The 17,866-nt window shown below is 44.6% G+C and overlaps 1 protein-coding gene across 1 annotated transcript in view; it reads left to right on the plus strand.

The window, feature by feature from the left end:
- Nucleotides 1-17,866, plus strand: part of B4GALT1 (beta-1,4-galactosyltransferase 1) — a 357,167-nt gene that overhangs the window by 273,180 nt on the left and 66,121 nt on the right. The window contains exon 5 of the mRNA XM_085641085.1: nucleotides 13,774-13,878. Coding sequence (XP_085497211.1) covers nucleotides 13,774-13,878 — 105 coding nt within the window. The remainder of the gene's footprint in view (nucleotides 1-13,773; nucleotides 13,879-17,866) is intronic.

The raw sequence follows: 17,866 nt of genomic DNA on the forward strand, positions 1-17,866 counted from the left end.
ACACTGTGACACAGTATATGCAGCCAGCAGAGTGACCCACAACAAATACCTACAAAAATAAATGCTATATTGCCTAGATACACATTTATTTCAATACATGTAACTCCTCGCTAACTTGTATTAACCTTATAATGTACGGCAGGCAGTACTTTATCCCTTACGTCTCATTTGCTCAGTAATTATTCACTGTCCCTGGCTGGGTGAACAGAGACGGTAGCCTGTGTAGCCTTACTGCTGCAGCTGAGTGTGCATACAGTAAGTGACTTTGCAGGCGTTGGGTTCAGTAATTCCTGACGCCCTGCAGGCGCACTGTGCCTCGAGTCTGCAGCAGCATGCTTAGCAAGGTCCCATTGAAGTGTGGTTTATTAGCAGTGTGAGCAACGTGGCACCTCATCTAGAGCACATGTGAACTCAAAAACAAATATATATAATGTGTAGTGAAAATTCCATTTGTAAAATGAAAGTGCTTTTAAGTATTAAATAAGTCCGTGTCTATAGTGTCACATTCGATGATATGAAAGCATGTTAGCTCGAAGGGGAGGCACAACTGAGAAACATGCACTTGCATGAAGTACTTCAATAAAAAGAAAAAAGTAGCTCCCACAGTGCAAGCAGTGGAAGAACACTGCAAGGAAGCAGTACTTGGGCTGCACTTCAGGGGAGGGACAAACGCATGAAGAGGAAGTAAAGCTGGCACAAGCTGACCAAAATGAAGCAAGGAAATGGGAGACGATGAAGGCAACCAGTGATAAGCTTTGGGTGGGCTACAAACAAAATGTCTTCCCAAGCGACAATTTATGAACTCGGAGGAGAACTAAAAAGGTATGAATAAGTATCTGCCACCCCTCCAGTAATGCCCACTTCAGTGGGTGTACAAGAAGCAGATGCAAATGCCCATGGTTCTCCAGGGACTCTGTGTAACATGGCCTAAGATGGCTGTCCATTAACACTCTGACAGTTTTATTTTGAGTAGTTAAGTTTTGGTCTTTATTCACTTGTGAACAAGGGCTAGGGGATTTGAATGTGGCATACACTTTTAAGTTGTCAGAAAAGTGGAACTATTTTCTATATACAAGTTAACAAACTGCGAAAAAAAGAGTCTGCACCAATTGCTGAAGACGTCCTGTACCTTGTCTATAGGATAGGTAACTAAAATGGCATGTCCCCTGAATGCACAGTATGTGCGGTTGACAGTAGGTACAGGTGAATAATGAGCTAAAAATTAAGTCCATATCGCACTAAAAAGTGTGTGTGCTTTAAAATGTGAAATACCTCTCCCTCGTTGTGTTTACATTAAAACTACCGGCATCTTTTGTCTGTTGTTTTGTCTAAAGACTCTATAAAAAGATGAGCCATAAAATAATGCAAATGAGGGTGTGCCTTGAAACGGACTGTATGTATGAGTTGGCATTTGTAGAGCTCGAACTTAGATTGAAAGCAGTGGAACGATGTACAAGGGGCATGGCTCTAGGAAAATGCAATTATTGGGGGAAGGTCAAAGAAAACAGCTGCTTCAGGGGCAGTGCTCCTTAAAGAGGTGTTTTTAGCTCTTTCTGTGCTGTAGGCAAATGTTTACCTGTCTGATGTCTATGGAGACCTTAGGAGTTTGAATAGAGAATTCTTGCCTCCTTTTTTTTAACTTCTTGCAGATTGGTGATATTGGAGCTCCTGGGTTTGCTTTGTTTGTCTGTTTACCACATTAGTATAGTTTGTTTGATAGGTAAGCTGGTGGGAACTGTGAGTAATGCTGCTGGTCTTGAAGATGATCTAGGCAGTAAAGGGGAGTCAATGTAGGTCTTTTAATGTGGTAGTGATGTGGTTGCATTTCTTCAAACTCCTGATGAGCTGTTCCACTGTATGTTGAATACCTTTCCAGGGTATCCTAGGGTTGTATCAAGGAGACCGCTGAGCAGGGCATTGCCTCTGTCCAGAAGTGAGAGGGCTAAGTCATGTACTATTGATCTGAAGTAGTCATCTGGAAAAAACAGCTTCTGATTGAGTCTCTTAGCCATAGATTCCTCGCCTTTTGAATATTGCCAGGGCTTCAAACTGGATCAGGAATCTTTTGAGTAGTACCTCTGCTCGCTGGTAGGTGGAACTGCGCAGATCCACACTGATGCCATTCCATTCCAGAAATGATGTACAAGGCCCATATGGACACCACTCCAGTGCCCTGACGTCGGTTCCTTTATTTCCATGCCACCAGACATGGATCCAGTGCTACCTCACATCTCTTTGAGACAGTGTTTCTACCACAAACGTTACTGTGTGCAAGGGAAATGACTCCTCCCATCACGTTTGCCTGTGGTGCCTGAGGTCGAGCCATAACTCTAAGGGCCTTTAGGGACTGCACGTCTATGAACCTGAAGGCCAACGGGACCACGGGGTGAAATTGTATGTTGACAAGCACTGGAAGACTCCACGTTGTGGCCGGTCGAAGGTCGTTTCATGGTCCTGTTCCTGGACTGAGACACAGGTGCTGATCACCTTTGTGTGCCAAATCTTTGAGTAAGTCAAAGAAAAAACTGAACTCAGCCCCCACCTGCCACTCTCACACTCCTGTGAAGGCACATTGACTGCTTCAGGCCTCTTTATCTAGCTCCCGAAGTCAGTTACGGACTGAGCCCATCCCGCCACTTGTCTTGGCACAACTCGAGTTTCCAGGGCAGTATTCGACACCAAGGCAGAGCCTAGAGTACAGCAGGGCAATTCTCATATTCTTTAGACTCCCTCTGGCGTGCCTACGGGCTCCATGGAGCAGAGAGGCCCTCCATCTGGCATACCATTGGCGGATTTGCCCTCGACACCAATTGATCCCTCAGCACCAGTCACCGGGTCTACTCTGGTGCCCATACCGACTCCACCGACCGGTCCTAGACCCACACGCTCCCATCCTGCAGGCTGGATACCACAGACACTATCGATGAGCATTTGGCTCTGGCGTTCGCATCAGTTGCCAAGCCTGGCTGCGGTCAACAGGCTTTTTGAGTGATGTCCAATCATCCATTATAGGATTGCCCTTTGATGGGGCCAGTCTTTTTGGGTACATGGCTGATTCCGCCCTTGTGACTGATTCCGCCCTTGAGCACTTCAATGGAGAACTGGGCCACAGCAACCTTTTTGGGCCTGTCTGCTCTACCACGCTAAATGTATTAGCCTTTTCATTCCTTTTCAGACTTTGGCAGAGGAACCCCATACAGGCAGCAGCTTCAACCTCAGCAGAGTGCCTAGTCCTTTCTTAAAGAGATTGTGGTGTACACCAGCCACATGGTCAGGGACACCATGCCAGTCAGTCCACTGCTCCCATGTGATCTCACTTACCAATTCAACTTAAATTGTCATTAGTGGAGCACATCAACCTGGCTGGCGGCAGGATGCTGCAGTTCTTACCTGGTTGGCAGATCACAACATTAGGCAGGTGGGTCTTGCAAATTGTATAGTAAGGGTATGCCCTACCCTTCTTGTTTGCTCCATTGATCCATCCACCATCCCCAGGACCACTGACAGTGGACCATATGTCTGTCTTTCAGTAAGACGTGCTAGCCCTTTTGGTAAAAGGAGCTATTAAGAGGGTGGCTGCATTAGAAATGGGAGATGGTTGCTATCCCCACTACTTCCTGGTACCAAAGAATGACAGAGGCCTTCGTTCTATCTTACACCAGCCTTTCCCCGGAAGGACACATTTGAACTTTTCACCATGGCCCAGGTCTTGTCTGCCATCGACCCTAGAGACTGAGTGGTGGTGTTGTTCAGCAGGACGCCTATTTTTATATTCATGTCCTGCAGGCCCATCAGCGCTGTCTACAGATTGTGATGGGACATCCGCATTCCCAGTTCATTGTACCGATTTGGTCGCACCAATGTTCCTTGAGTGTTCACAAAAGTGATGTAGATCGTGGCCGCACATCTTCAGATGTCAGGGAACCCAGTCTTTCCCTTCCTCTGAGTGGCTGTTGAAGGTGGGCTCTCCTTTAGGCAGTTGTCAATCAGCTCAAGACTACGGCGAAATTCCTGTCAGCTTTGGGGTTTACTATCAACAAGCTGAAGTCACACCTGATTCCTCCACGACATTAAGGCTATGATCCTGATCTTTTCGACTGTGCCCTAGGTTTCATTAGGTCGACTCAAAAAGTGGTGACTGATGCATCACTTTTGGGTTGGGGCTGTCACATGGGTGAGGTGGAGATCAGAAGTCTCTTGTCTCCGTTGGAGTGCCAGCTTCAAATCAACCTCCTGAAATTGAAAGTGGTGTTCTTGTTATTGAAAGCCTTCCTTCCGTACATCAAAGGAAGACTGGTACAGGTGCTTATAGACAACACCAGTGCTATGTGGTATTGCAACAAGCAGGATGGAGTGGGGTTCTGGACCCTGTCCCAGGAGACAGGATGCCTTGGGAAATGACTGTTCTATCAAGAGATTTTTCTGCTGGTGAACAGTCAGCCTGGACGGATCTTTGAATGCCAGGGCAGATAAACTCATCTGTGGACGCCTAGCGGATGGGTGGCAGTTACACCCTGAGGTAGCACAAGGCCTCTTCTGCAAATAGGGAGAACCTTGGCTCGATCTGTACACCACTGCCGAGAACTTGCAATGGTAGCAGTTCTGCGCATAGGAGTTTCAAAGGAGTCTTTCGTTAGAAGATGTGTTGCACCTAGAGTAGAGCCCGGGACTCCTGAATGCGATCCTGAGTTCTGAAAAAGATCAGGATCAACTGGACCCAAGTCACCCTAGTGGCCCTGGACAGTATGGTATCCAGAGCTCCTGGTCTTGAGCATCTGTCCTCCGATCAGGCTGCCACTCTGAGTGAACCTTGTGTAGCAGCGTGGGGCACGGTTCTGCACCCAGGCATCGCAATTTCCACCTTCATGTTTGGAGATTGAGTGGTGACAGCTGAATATCTTCGATCTTCGTATATAGGTGGTTGATGTTATTTGGCATCCAGGCATCCCTCATCAAAAAATAGTATATGCCTGTCGTTGTGACATGTTTGTTGTGGTTTGGAGCGGTGTACACCAGATTGACCCCCCTCCCCCCTCCAGGCCAAGATATCTGATGTCCTGTTTGTTTTGTCTCTTGTCTGCCAAGGCTTTGGTCTGAGCACAGGTAAAGGATATCTTTCAGCTTTTTTGGTATTTTTATGTTTGCCGGACCAGCACTCGCTATTCAAATCCACGCATATGATGCGTTTTTTGGAAGGCCTGCAATATTTGTTTCCTCTTTCTCTCTCTTTGTCATGCTACAGTTGTACCTTAGTTTGGTCCTCACATATTCGATGTGTATTCCCTTTGAGCCTCTAAACAGCTGCCTTTTACAGCTTCTTACTCTCAAGACGATGTTCCTCGTCGCCATAACTTCGATGCAGAGAGTGACTGAGCTTCAGGCTGTGTGCAGTCGCCGTACTCTACCTTCTTCCCAGACAAACTGGTTATGTGGACATGAGCTTCCTTCTTGCGAAAGTTGTAACGCCTTTCCACATCGGTCAAACCATCACCCTGCCAGTGTTCTATGCTCCATCTCATTCTTCCAAGGAGGAGAAGAAACACCATTGATTGGCTCCTAAAGGGCACTTAGCCTTTACATCTAACGTGCCAGAGAACACCGGATGGATGATAACCTCTTTGTGAGGTTTGCTGGTGCGAAAAGGACCATCTCCTGCTGGATTGTACTCTGCATTAAGATATGCTAAGTACTTGATGAAAACCAGCCTACAGAATAGCTGAGAGCTAATGTCACTTGGGTCAAAGTTGCTACTACTAAGATGGCGCGCAGAGTTCCTGTCTTACCAACAGCCAGGCAGCTACTGGGGTGTTACTCCATACCTTCAAAAAGAAGTACTGTCTGGACAGCCAGGTTCGCCAAGAGGGGTATTTTGCCCGCTCGGTCCTGCAGGATTTTTGATGTGAGCCAATTAATTGTATTGTGGATGTTGGTCTGGACAGGTCTTATCCTCCTCTATCAAACTCAATAACGCACCAGGCCCTTATGGTGATTAATAACTGGATGGCATGTTGGGGACTGGTGGGCACGTGGAGGGCACACAATTCCTTCTTGAGAGAGTATTCAACAAGTGGGAGTAATTCAGTCTTTGTAGAGTTTAGCTTCAGTAAGTTAGGTAATATGCACTATTGTGCTGCTTATTGCGCTGCTTATTATTGTAGCTGGGTGCTCATCAGGATTGATGCAATGATTATTTTCATCTTACTCGGGTGTGTGACCCAATTGTTGGAATAGGGTTGTACATGCAGATTATGATGATGCATCCTCAAGATATTATACCGTGGTGTAGGCGACCACCATGTGGTTTAACATAACACATGGGAATTCAGCAGAATATTATGTATAATTGAGTGTAAGTTTGATTCAGTGGTTGGGGTCAGAAACAATAAATTGTGATTACAAGTGTGGTTATTGAAAAGGATGAACACTTGGGTACATGCACTGATGCATGGGCGATGATGGAAAGCCCATGTATAGTTAAAGGAGCTTAAGCATATGTGTTTTTATCCCCTTTGTTTCACAGACTTTTGTCAAAATATGATCAATTATAGGCAGTTTACTTACCCTGGTTTGCAGTCATTAAAATGGATCATCTGTCTATATTCTCTGTGTTGTCTTCCAGTGTTATTCCTAGCTTAATTGGCTAGAAATTAATGCAGGTTGATGCGAGTGTCCATTAGTTATATGTTAGTCCTTTTGTCCTGCTGCGCAATTTTGAGATGTAATTGTGTCGAGGAAGTGGTATATAGAGACGATTTGATGGGGGAATGTCAATGGTGCTCACATGGAGGTGCCAATGTGTTTTGAATTGTTTAATGTGGTATGTATACTTGGTTTATACAACTGATGCGAAATAAATGATATAGTTTGGTTTAGCATGGCGTCTCACTATTGAAACATTACTTCTGGCGAGTAAAACATATCGGTTTCACTTTAACGTGCAATCGCATCCATGGGGAGCATGTGACCACCTGTTCCTATATAAGTTGAGACAGATGTAAGGGCAGGCCTCTTTATCAAGTGGATTTTGAGATGAAACACTGTACGCCATGGCAGCTCGAAGCGGGAGGACACTAATCGGGTACGGTATTAAGTGGTCTCTTTGTAAAAATTTGCAACATTGAACTCGGAAGGTCGAATCTTGATTTTTGTGAGTGGCTATGGCTGCCTGGGACATGTTCATATGTATTGTAAGTGTGGTCAAAAGTTTTATCGCCATACCTGGTAAATATGATGGCGTTTTGAAAACCATGCTGAGTGGAGCTTATGTGATAACATTTTAGCTGTTGTAAATGGGCCGCCCTACGCAAATTAAACACTATTTGCAATGCATTGTAACATTGACCGCAAGATGAGAAACCTTGACACCAGATGTGGGTGTGGTCGCCTGCGGCGCACATGAATGCTTTGTGGGTGCAGGCGAAATTTTGATTGCCTTACTTCTTTTATGCAATGGCAGTTTTGGATATCATGTCGCGCAGAGCTTATTCGATGAAACCCTCTCTGGTGCGACCTGGGTCGCTGTAAGAAGATTAAACATACTATGTTGAGTGCCGCTGTATTATTTAGGATTTGAGTGTAGGTGTGACCAATTGTTACTCTGTGCTCGATGCCCAAAAGCTTTGTGGCCACGGGAACACATTGCCCCGTGGGTTATTAGCAAATGGGAATACCTTACATTGGAGAGTATGCTTATTACGCTGTCATTGCGGATGATATGAAAAAGATAGTGAGGAAAATATTGTGAATGTGTTACAATTGAGGGAGGACTGGGTGTTTAATTTGGAGGTATGAAGCAATATTGAGCGGAAGGCATATGGGAGATATGAGACTGAGGAACGCGAACACATGGGAGTGACACTAGGTGGTGACCTTTTTAGGTCGAGCCTTCAAGACCTGTTGTTGTTTCTCATGTTGGCTTAAAGCCATCCCCCTGCTTTTGATTTGTTTGTTTCAGTGTCCTTTAAAAATCCTTGCTTGCTAGTGGTCAGTCCGGCCTCTTTGTCCCTCCTTTTTCTCTTCAGTTCCTCCCAGGCAGCAGGGACTAACTACTGTCTCATTCCGCCATTGGTCTTTATGTGTTCTGAGGGAGTCTCTGTAATTTCTTGGTTTTCTGGTCTGTTACTGTCTGCCTGTGTTCAGCTTTGGTGACATGGCTGCTTACATGTAAATATTGCATTCCTCCCTCCCTGTCCTTTTACCGCCCCAGTTGTGTTGGTGCTGCCTCATGCACTGTGCCTCCCCCTCTGTTTATTGTATTTATTTAGGTTTTTAAAACGTTTTAATATCCACGGCAATTTGGCGTCTTTTGGTAGGATTTGTTTTATTTTGGGCTTTCTTTTTAAGGTGATTGGGCTTGTTTGCAAATACACCGAGCTGCAAACATGGTTGCAGCCCAAGCAGCTAGGTGTCTAGTGTCTTCTACTGTAAGGACCCCGTGGTGCAATTTTATATAGTGCAAACTTGACCCGCCTGTACACTGCTTTTTTATTTTGGGCAATTTTATATAGTGCAAACTTGCTTGATCCTCCCGCCGCTAGGCTACAAAAAATACGGAGGCTAGGGTGAGACAATAATTGCTATTATCATGGCATTTAAGGACACTAACTGGAAGCCGTGCCCTTCCAACATGGCGCCGACTGCAGCTACAGCGTCTCGCCACTCTTCTACGACAGGCGGGATGAGGTGGCTGGTAACCTGTGTATTTTAAACTTTAGTTCCGCCTCCAGTCTGCCTGTGTTATTGAGAGCACGTGCGTGCTGAGCGCCCGTTCTCTGCCACTCTTTGCGTCTCGTGCCAGGAGCAGGGAGTCACTGGCGCGCGCAGCAGGTGCTGCACTGAACACCCCAAGTCCTCTTTGGCTGCAGCATGGCTGAGCTTAGCTCCCTGCCACTGCGGGCAACGCTGGTGCTGGCAGCCCTGACGGTTTTCATTCAGGTGCTCTGCTTAAAGACCAGAAGGATATCATAGAGCTGGCCCAGTTCAATCCCTTTTCAGGTGCGGGAGATTAAGGGATTTGCCCTGGAATGCCCGTTTCTCCATTCATGTTCATCCCTCTTTCCTCCTCAACACGCCTTGCTCAGTATGTCTCCCCTCCCACGCCCCGCCCTCACCTCACCTCTGGTTTCTCTCTCTTCGCCTCTCTGAACCTCAGCACATTTGGCGAACTTAAACCCTTTCTCTCGGAGTGTCGTGCTGAAGACCCTTGATGATAATATCTGGGTCGCTCAAGATGTTTACTTAAAAGCGAAAATGTGGCTTCATCACTAAAGCTAAAAACACACAAAAAAACTCAGGTCAACGATGAGCAGCAGACATTGGCCGTTCCCGAGCAGGGTGGAGAGCATTGTGTGGTACGAGATTTTATTTTTTAGGTGTGTTATACTTTAACTCCATGATGTCAGGGCACTATGTTTCCAGGCCAGCCCATTCTCTTCAAATCATCGTCATTAGGCAAGTCAGCCCAATTGGTTTTAGTGGAAGCAACTCGTGACTACAATTCCCATAATGCACCTTCAGCACATGAAGTGAATCCCTAATTCTAGAACCCTAGTATCCTGACGACGACGATGTAGGTAGGCACCCTAGTGCCCACCCAGTCACCCTACAGGCAATTTATTTGAACAAAAGAGTCCTTGTTACCAGTCCTGGGGATATCACTGTAAAAGGAAAATTGGAATGCTCGAGGTGGAACCAAGGGAGTGGCTTCCTGAAGACACAATCCTTCCTTTAAGCACAAATGTATTGCAAGAACAGGAAGTATGAAAGATCAGCGTCTCTTTACTATGGACAGTCCACACCTGCAGTGAAAAAAAATGTATGTAGAAAATGCAGATTTGTTAGTTCCCTACAGATTTCGGACATTTTGCAAATTTTCCAAAGATTTTTTGAAATGACCAGAAAGTGTATAGAAATACCAGAAAATAATGGGGAAGGAAGGACCTTTGTCTCACTGCCGAAGAATCCACGTGTCATCACCCGAAGAGCTGTCCTCATCAAACCTTAAAGAGCGTGGATGTTAATGCCTGTTATGGAAAAAAAAATGTGTCCCTTATGTGTGCTAGTTGCTCTGATTGCAATGCATTTTATTTTTGGCTCGCCTTTCCTAGAAGAATGCTTAGAGAAATGAATTCGAAGAACGCTCGTGACTTTGACGACTGTGTGTTGCCAGTTGTATCGATTTTTAAGCGAGCACATGAGGTCCAAGTGATTGCTAAGCGAGAAAATAGGGTGATAAAAATTATATTGATTATAATGAAGCTGGCGTGTGATAATGACTGTGTATAGCATGCTTGTACATGAGCAACTTTGAAGACGAACATATCTGGTCCAACAATCCCTATGCAGCCAAGATATGCAGGTGGTTCAGATACATTGATAACATTCTGATCATTTGGCGAGGTGATGAGGGAAGTACAATGGAATTCGCAAGAGGGATGAACCAATTGAACCCTTTCCTATGATTCACGATGTCGGCTCATAATGAGGTGATATCGTTCGTGGATGTCAACATTGTAACAAGAGGTGGAAGCCTGGAAAGCACGTTATATACTAAACCTACTGACCGTAACAGTTTACTACACTTCGCGAGCGCCCCCCCCACTGTCACAAAGGGAGAACCTGCCCATCGGACAGTATCTAAGGATCCGAGAAACTGTTCCGACCTTGACAGCTACAACAAGGAGGCTGAAAAGCTAAAAAAAGTTACAAAAGAAAGCTTATCCAAAGAGGGTCATTGACCAGGCTGCCAAGAGGTCCCGCAACACCCTGAGATCTGCCCTATTAGAAACAAACGCAAAAACCGAGACTAAGTCACTCATATGTGTTACTACATATAACTCCTCTTCCAATGCCATAAAGAAGATCATCAATAACAAATGGCCAATTTTGACCTCAAATCAACTCACATTTGAGAAACAGATGTTCTTCAAACGCAATAAGAGCCTCAGAAACACTTTGCTCCACACAGACTCTTACAAACCCAAACAGAACAAACAACTGACTCTGTGGAGCCAACCCCTAGTCAAAGGCCATTAACCCATGTGGTTCATGTGTAGTATGCCAGTTCACCACTCACACCTCACACATAGATCTGGGCCTTGAATATTCGTGGAAACAACGTGACCATACAACCTGCAACACAGATAACATAGTATATATGATTGCATGCGTGTGCAGACATACGTACATAGGCATGACTACCTGAAAGGCCAATGTGCGAGTGAGTGAGCACAGGATCACAATCAGACGCTCCATCTCAGCCACTAAACCGACACTCCATTATCTTGAGAAGGGACATACAGACAAAGACCTGGAGTGGACCATCATTTAACGGGTCAAAGGTGGTACAAATGTGGCAAGTAGACTATTTGAGAGGGAGCAACGCTGGGTCTACAGAATGAAGACTCATGTGAGTGGACTGAACGATTCCATTCCTTGGAATCAACTTAACTATAGATAAATGAGCAGTACCCTTCTAATGACACTACGCCTAAAAGCACCAACTGCGCTACACTAAGTGAGGGAGCTGACAATAGAGAGGCTTTTGCATCCATAGGCCTTCACATGGTACACCGTTGTCCAATGATGGACTCTTAATATAGGATACATGGTCTTGACCCCCAATTGGAGGTATGAGGAAGTATCTTTCAATATAATGTAATGTAACATTATGATAGGTGTGGAGTGCAGGCCTAAACGTCTTGGTGAAGCTGGGTACTACAATCACCATATGGCAACAAAGTTTCCCATCTCACACTCTTTACGCGAACAGAGTGTAGACACTTTGGGTCCCCATGAGAAGAGCGGCAGGATGCATTTTTGCAAAGCGGGGCCTCACATTACCTAGACATTTAACAGCATATACATATGTCAGGCATCTGACAGCGCTAATTGAGTGAACTGGGACCATAACAGATGAGGGAGGAACCACAATCCCCATGATCCTGGGGGTTTGTGTAGTCCACATTGCGTTAGCAGCGTAATACATCATCACGGGGTGCGAGCGGAGGGGCGGAGTTACGCTCACTGGCCGCCCGGGATGGCTTCTAGGAAGTTTGATAAAAGCTGGTCTCCGCCATTCGACTGTGCAAATGCCAGGAGACGCGGCCCAAGTAGGTGTGGCAGGCAGGACCCTTGATGTTGTGAGTATGTGGCTGGAATGAGCTTGGAAATACTACTAATATGGTACATAAACAAACAAAATAATGCTGCGCCACTTCTAATGCTGCTAGTCTTTTTCCTTTATTTTTCACCCTTCTCTTTGGACTCGATTTTAGAGTCTGACTACAGGGCTACCCCCCACAGTACTGCGGTCTCTTGAGACGATCGTACTCCTCCAAACTGGGGTAAGGTGGTCGTTGCGGCATGAGTAAAAGCAAGGCATTGACATGTCAGGCAGTATGAAAGTAGCGGTTTGGTGTGGATGGTGAAGTGTGTGGTGCTTTGACACGGTGGAGTGTAATCGCACTACATTTTTTTGGGTTGAGTGGCAGTATGCGAGTTACATCGAGAATATGTTTTTACTGAATAAGGTTCCGTAAGTCACGATCGCGCATATGATAATTTTGGAAAACGGTCGCTCCTACACACCCTTCCTGAATGGCAAGTATGGGTGATAGGAGCGCAGCACGGATGGGATAATTAAGCGCAGATACCAATTCACTCAAATGTTTTTTTACAGATGGAGTGAAAACATATGCAACAGGAGAAGAGATAAGGTATTTGTTCCCCGTTTTCGTATAGGTGCAGCTTTCTGCCCTCTACAAAGTTAAATATAGGACATTCCTTTTCCTTATTTAACCAGGGAGGACATTATTTTTGCCCTGAAGAAAGTCCAGGACCCGAATGGGCCGTTTTTTTACAGACTAAAACATGTTGGCACTAGGGTCATAGGACCATCACCTCCTGATGACCCACATATACTTTTTCTACTTTTAATATCCCCTATGGTTCCGCTAATAAAGGGATACCAGGAACCGCAGGAGGAGTTTTCATCTTTAAACCGCCTGGCCTTATTCTTCTAAGTGCTCCCTGCTGAAATATGGTTGATCCCACCCTAACCTTTAGGAGTCATGGTGAACCCGATGATAAAGCATGACACTACTAGAGTGTGTGAGGGTTATTTAACAAAAAGGATTTGCTTCGTTTCCCGCTAATAAGTGGCTGACACCCGGTGTGCTTCTTTTTCCCAACCGTTTTTTGATTTAAGTGGGGTACTTATAGTGACATTGACCGTGGGAGATTCTCAAGGTGAGGAATCTGCTATAAGATGTATTATCCACCCAAAAAGTGTTACTGAAGGTAAGTAGCTTACTCTAGTAGCAATCTCCAGTCTAGTTTTGTATTCTGCACCATGAAAGATGTATTTTTAAATTCTTCAGTACTTTTAAAAATAAATGATATTCACTTGCTAAAGCTTTCATTTCAAGCAACACTTTGAATATATTCTTACCTCCAGTGTTCTATTGAAATATTGATTTGCTATCAATCATTTGTAATTTTAATATAATAAGGAATACCAGAACTAATGACTACATTGGTTTGAAATTAAGAAACGAGGAGATTAAAGTGTTTTCTGGCTCCTTCACATACTTACAAATTACTCCTATCTATAGACAAATATGTGTTTTCACTTTTACTCTGAAGAGCTCTATATTAGGGATAACTTTGGACCTACATTCCGTATTATTATACTTATCTTAAATAATACATAGTTATTGTTTTATTTTGCCAGACATGCCTTTGCTATTTTAAAATGCATGTTTATTTTTGCAGGATAGTTTCTAGAGGGATGGGCATTTCTCGCCCAGATGCCATCATTGGAAAATGCCGCATGATTCGTCATGACAGAGACCGAAAGAACGACCCCAACCCGCAAAGGTACAGATTTTTCACATTATGTTATTAAAGATTTATAAAGTGCTGTAACACCCATCTTTCTCTTGGCACTCAGGAAGTCTGAACACAGGGTAGACGGTCTGGGAAGACCTCCAGGGAATATAAAAATTGAATAAGAGTTTTTAAATCTTTGCTAAGGTGAAAGTGCGCTAAAGTAGACCAAAGATCTAGAAGCAGAGCCAATCTGTGCTTTTGATATGTAGCCGCTTTGTCAGTCCTTGTATGCTGGGGCATACTTTATGGCAAAAAAGGATTCAGAAATGGTCATCCATACGCACACTTTGGGACAGCTATCCTATGATGTTTTTGTCATATAGTATAGCATTCAAAGATGGCAACTGCTTTGGCACACACACACTTGAAAGGGATGCCACCTATGAATTTTTCTTCTATAAAGTATTTGGAATTTTTTACATTGTCAACCATTCCAAGATGGCTTCCTACAATTACCAACCTTTGAAATTTATTATGAATCTTAGACATGATGAAAACCTGTTGAGAATAAAAAAAGATACAACACAGAAGACGCAGTACTTACTTTCTGTATACTACAACAACACTTGTATAATTTGAATAAGAAAATATTTCAAATGATATAGGAGGACTCATTCACTTTCATCAAAATAGTCCCACGATTAAAGCCTGGTGACTAACTACAGAAAGAAAGGGAAAGAACATTTGAATGTTTCTCTTTAAAACGGAGCAGGAAAAACTACTGAGGCAACTTGTCAATCCATTTGTAGAGAATAGGTCATTTTTACCCCCAGACTTTTCACAGAATGAGTGGGCTTCCAACATGGTCAAAAACTGGTGGCAATAAGGACCAGTGCCAGAGTTTGTGATTTACACCAGTAATCAGGATTTCTATTTTATCAGTGTTACATTTAAGCCAGTGGTGGTTCATAGATATTCTTACTTCTGATAGACAATGCTTGATAGAGGAATCATCTGCCGGATGACAACTCACTAAATATGAGTTTGGTGTCATCCACATAGGTGTACAGCTTAAAATTGTGTTAACAGATTAGAACAACAAGTAGTTGTGGATGAAAGTTGAACTGTGTGGTTTACTGTGTGAAAGATCGGGGCGTTAACACGTCAACAGCAGTAGCTAGACAAAAGTAGTCTAGTACTGAGATAATTACGGTTTCCGTTACTCTTTTAGATTGGAAATCCTCATTGTAGGATTGCATTCTAGAAATAATGATAAAGATCTGGCCGTAAAGGATTCCGTAATCTTATCTGTGGCAGGTAGAAGGATGATAGAATGATAATTAGTAGTATTGGGAAGGCTAGGGTTCTCCAAGAGGGGGAGGACTGTGGCAAACTTCTAAAAATGAGAACCCTTCCTGAGGCTTGGGAGCAGTTCGAAGTATCTAGAAGGGGCTTTATCAGGATGGCCTTCAACTGATTGGGAGAATGGACAGAGATCAGATCCAGGGCAGAAAGTGACTTTCATTGATCAAGTAGTTGATTTAACATGGGGTGTTCTGTTAAAGTAAAATTGTTCAAAGGATAGTGGGCATTTCAATAGGAAGAAAATAAACTGATTACAAGAGACAATTCCTCTACAATATTTACTCTGAGAAGAATGAGAGTTAAACTGAAGCTCACAATCATGAGGGATATTAGTTCATTAATATAATTTTTTTTTTTTTTTAAATATCGAAGGGTGTGGGGGAAGTGGTTGGGTACTGTGGAGGGTTCGGAATGATTTGTCTCATTATTTTTGCCTGTGTATGTCTTATGGGGTGCGGATCTGTGGGATGCTCTAACTGTGAGAATGCAGTTGATTTATTATCCTCCGTGCTTTTGCTGATTTGTTCTATGCGTTGTAAAATAATAAATTTGATTATCAAAAAAATATATATATCTTTTTTTTGTCAAACTTATGTTTATTGGCATTTGGCACATACTTCGTAACAGTACAGCATAAGTGGCATCAAGGCAATTGTACAAAGTAGAGCATTTGTAGGAATACTAAGGTTGAGCCGCTACATACAGCGTGCGCCTCAGCCTTCTCTTGTGAAGTACATATAGTAACAGGTACAGTTTCAATAGTGTAAAGGCACATAAAATAGAAACTTATAGGCTCATCCCGTCTTTCTTTTGTGACAGGTTTTAACTCAAACCCTTTCCAACCAGGAAGGTACCCCTAAAAAGAAAAACCCACCCCCCTCCCAACAAACAATTCAAGTGGTGGCGGCGTTATATCTTCAGTGTTGTTTAAGGTCTAGTCGTGTGTAGAGTGCTAGAACAGAAAGAGGTGCATAACCCTAACTGAGGGCGGACACACTGCCAATGGCAGTCCCTTTGTGAGAAAGTCAACTAGTGGTCCCCATTTGTATTCCAAACTTTTATAATCGACCCAGGAAATATCCGTCATTCTCTCGAGACAGAGTAGCCGAGAGTGCCATATTGAGAGGGTGGGAGCTGCTCTCGTCTTCCATGCCACCACGATCGTTACTTTCGCGGCCCCTTTGCATGTCCACATAATGGCCTTGTCCGCTCGGGTTTGGTGCTCAAGGGCCGGATCTCTAATGCCCAGAAGGACCTCCTCTATAGATTTTGGTATAGGATAGCCCAACATGCTTTTAATTTGTGTGAGGATTTCTTCCCAGAAGGGTCTTATTGTGGGGCAGTACCACCAAATGTGTTGGAAATCGCTGAGCAATCCACAGCCTCTCCAGCATCTATCTGATGTATTCGGGAAGATTCTTTTAAGTTTTATGGGGTAAAGGTACCAATCCATCAGTGTTTTTAAATGGGCTTCTCGAAGTTCTAGAGAGTTATTCAATTTAACGATGTCTGACCACAGCCTGGCCCATTCCTTGTCAGATATTTCTCTTTGTATGACCCCCTTCCACATGGCCATATACCTGGGCCTCGGAGTGTATGTGGAGGCAAGCAGTGAACTGTCCAGGAACAAAATCACCCCTTTTTGTACAAATGTTTCAAAACCTGTTCTCTCTCTCGTGGCCGCGTCATTAGGCTCTAAGTGAAATTCCCTTCTGCAGTTGTCGAAAGTTAAGTTTTGCAGCGTGAATCTTTCTGGATTCACTATGCTGTGCATTATTCCGCGATCTTGTGGTTGGGTCCGGATTCGTAGTCTTTTCTTTCTTTTTTTTTTTTTTTTGTAGCCCAGGTGGGCGACGACCCACCATTTGGTGCACCTCCCGTGACGTCGTCGTGCTTCCTGCGGAAGTCCCACCTTTGGGGCGCCATCTTCAGATTCTTTTTTCCGCCGTTGGGTCTGGATCGTCATCGGGAAGCTCCAGAATTACACTCGAAGGAAGAAGAAAGAAAAGCGAGTTTCGTCGATAAATACTAGAAGATATCACAGGAAAGGAAGAGATTTCATCAGGAGCGCGAAGAAAGGAGGTTCAGCGCCCTTTTTCTTCGACGACCTTGGAGAATGCGCACTCAGAGGCCCTGAGCGCAATGGACAAGACGCCATTCAAGTTCTGCCCAAACTGCCACCACAAGTTCGCGCAGAAGGACCAGCATCCGGTCTGCAACCTCTGCCTACCGGTCGAACACCAGAGTAAGGACTGCAACGCCTGCTCAGCCTTCGCGCCGAAGACGCTCCGGGCGAGAGATCGGCAGAGAAGAGCCAACGCCAGCATGGATGGCAAGGGTAAGGCCCCGTCGCTCTACGATCTGGGCCTCTCCACGGACGACGAGGACAACGTCGCCGAGACAGCCGAAAACTTCACGGTCGTAGAGACCGACAAGAAAAAAGAAGACGAGGTAAGAGAATCGTTGAGCGCAAAACAGAAAGTACCTCGAAAACACGAGGGTGACTCGAGAAAATCTGAGTCTAAGTCCACCAAGGGAGCCCCGGCGCCGAAAACTTCGACGACCAAAGGGGGAACCATGGACAAGAGGCCGAGCGGATCCTTAGAAAAGGACTTCCTGGTGCCGAAAGACGCCGAAAAGCAAGGGTCGTCGAAGACAACCCAGGAAACGG

Source organism: Triturus cristatus, chromosome 2_2 (assembly GCF_964204655.1).
Source record: "Triturus cristatus chromosome 2_2, aTriCri1.1, whole genome shotgun sequence".
Taxonomy (NCBI): domain Eukaryota; kingdom Metazoa; phylum Chordata; class Amphibia; order Caudata; family Salamandridae; genus Triturus; species Triturus cristatus.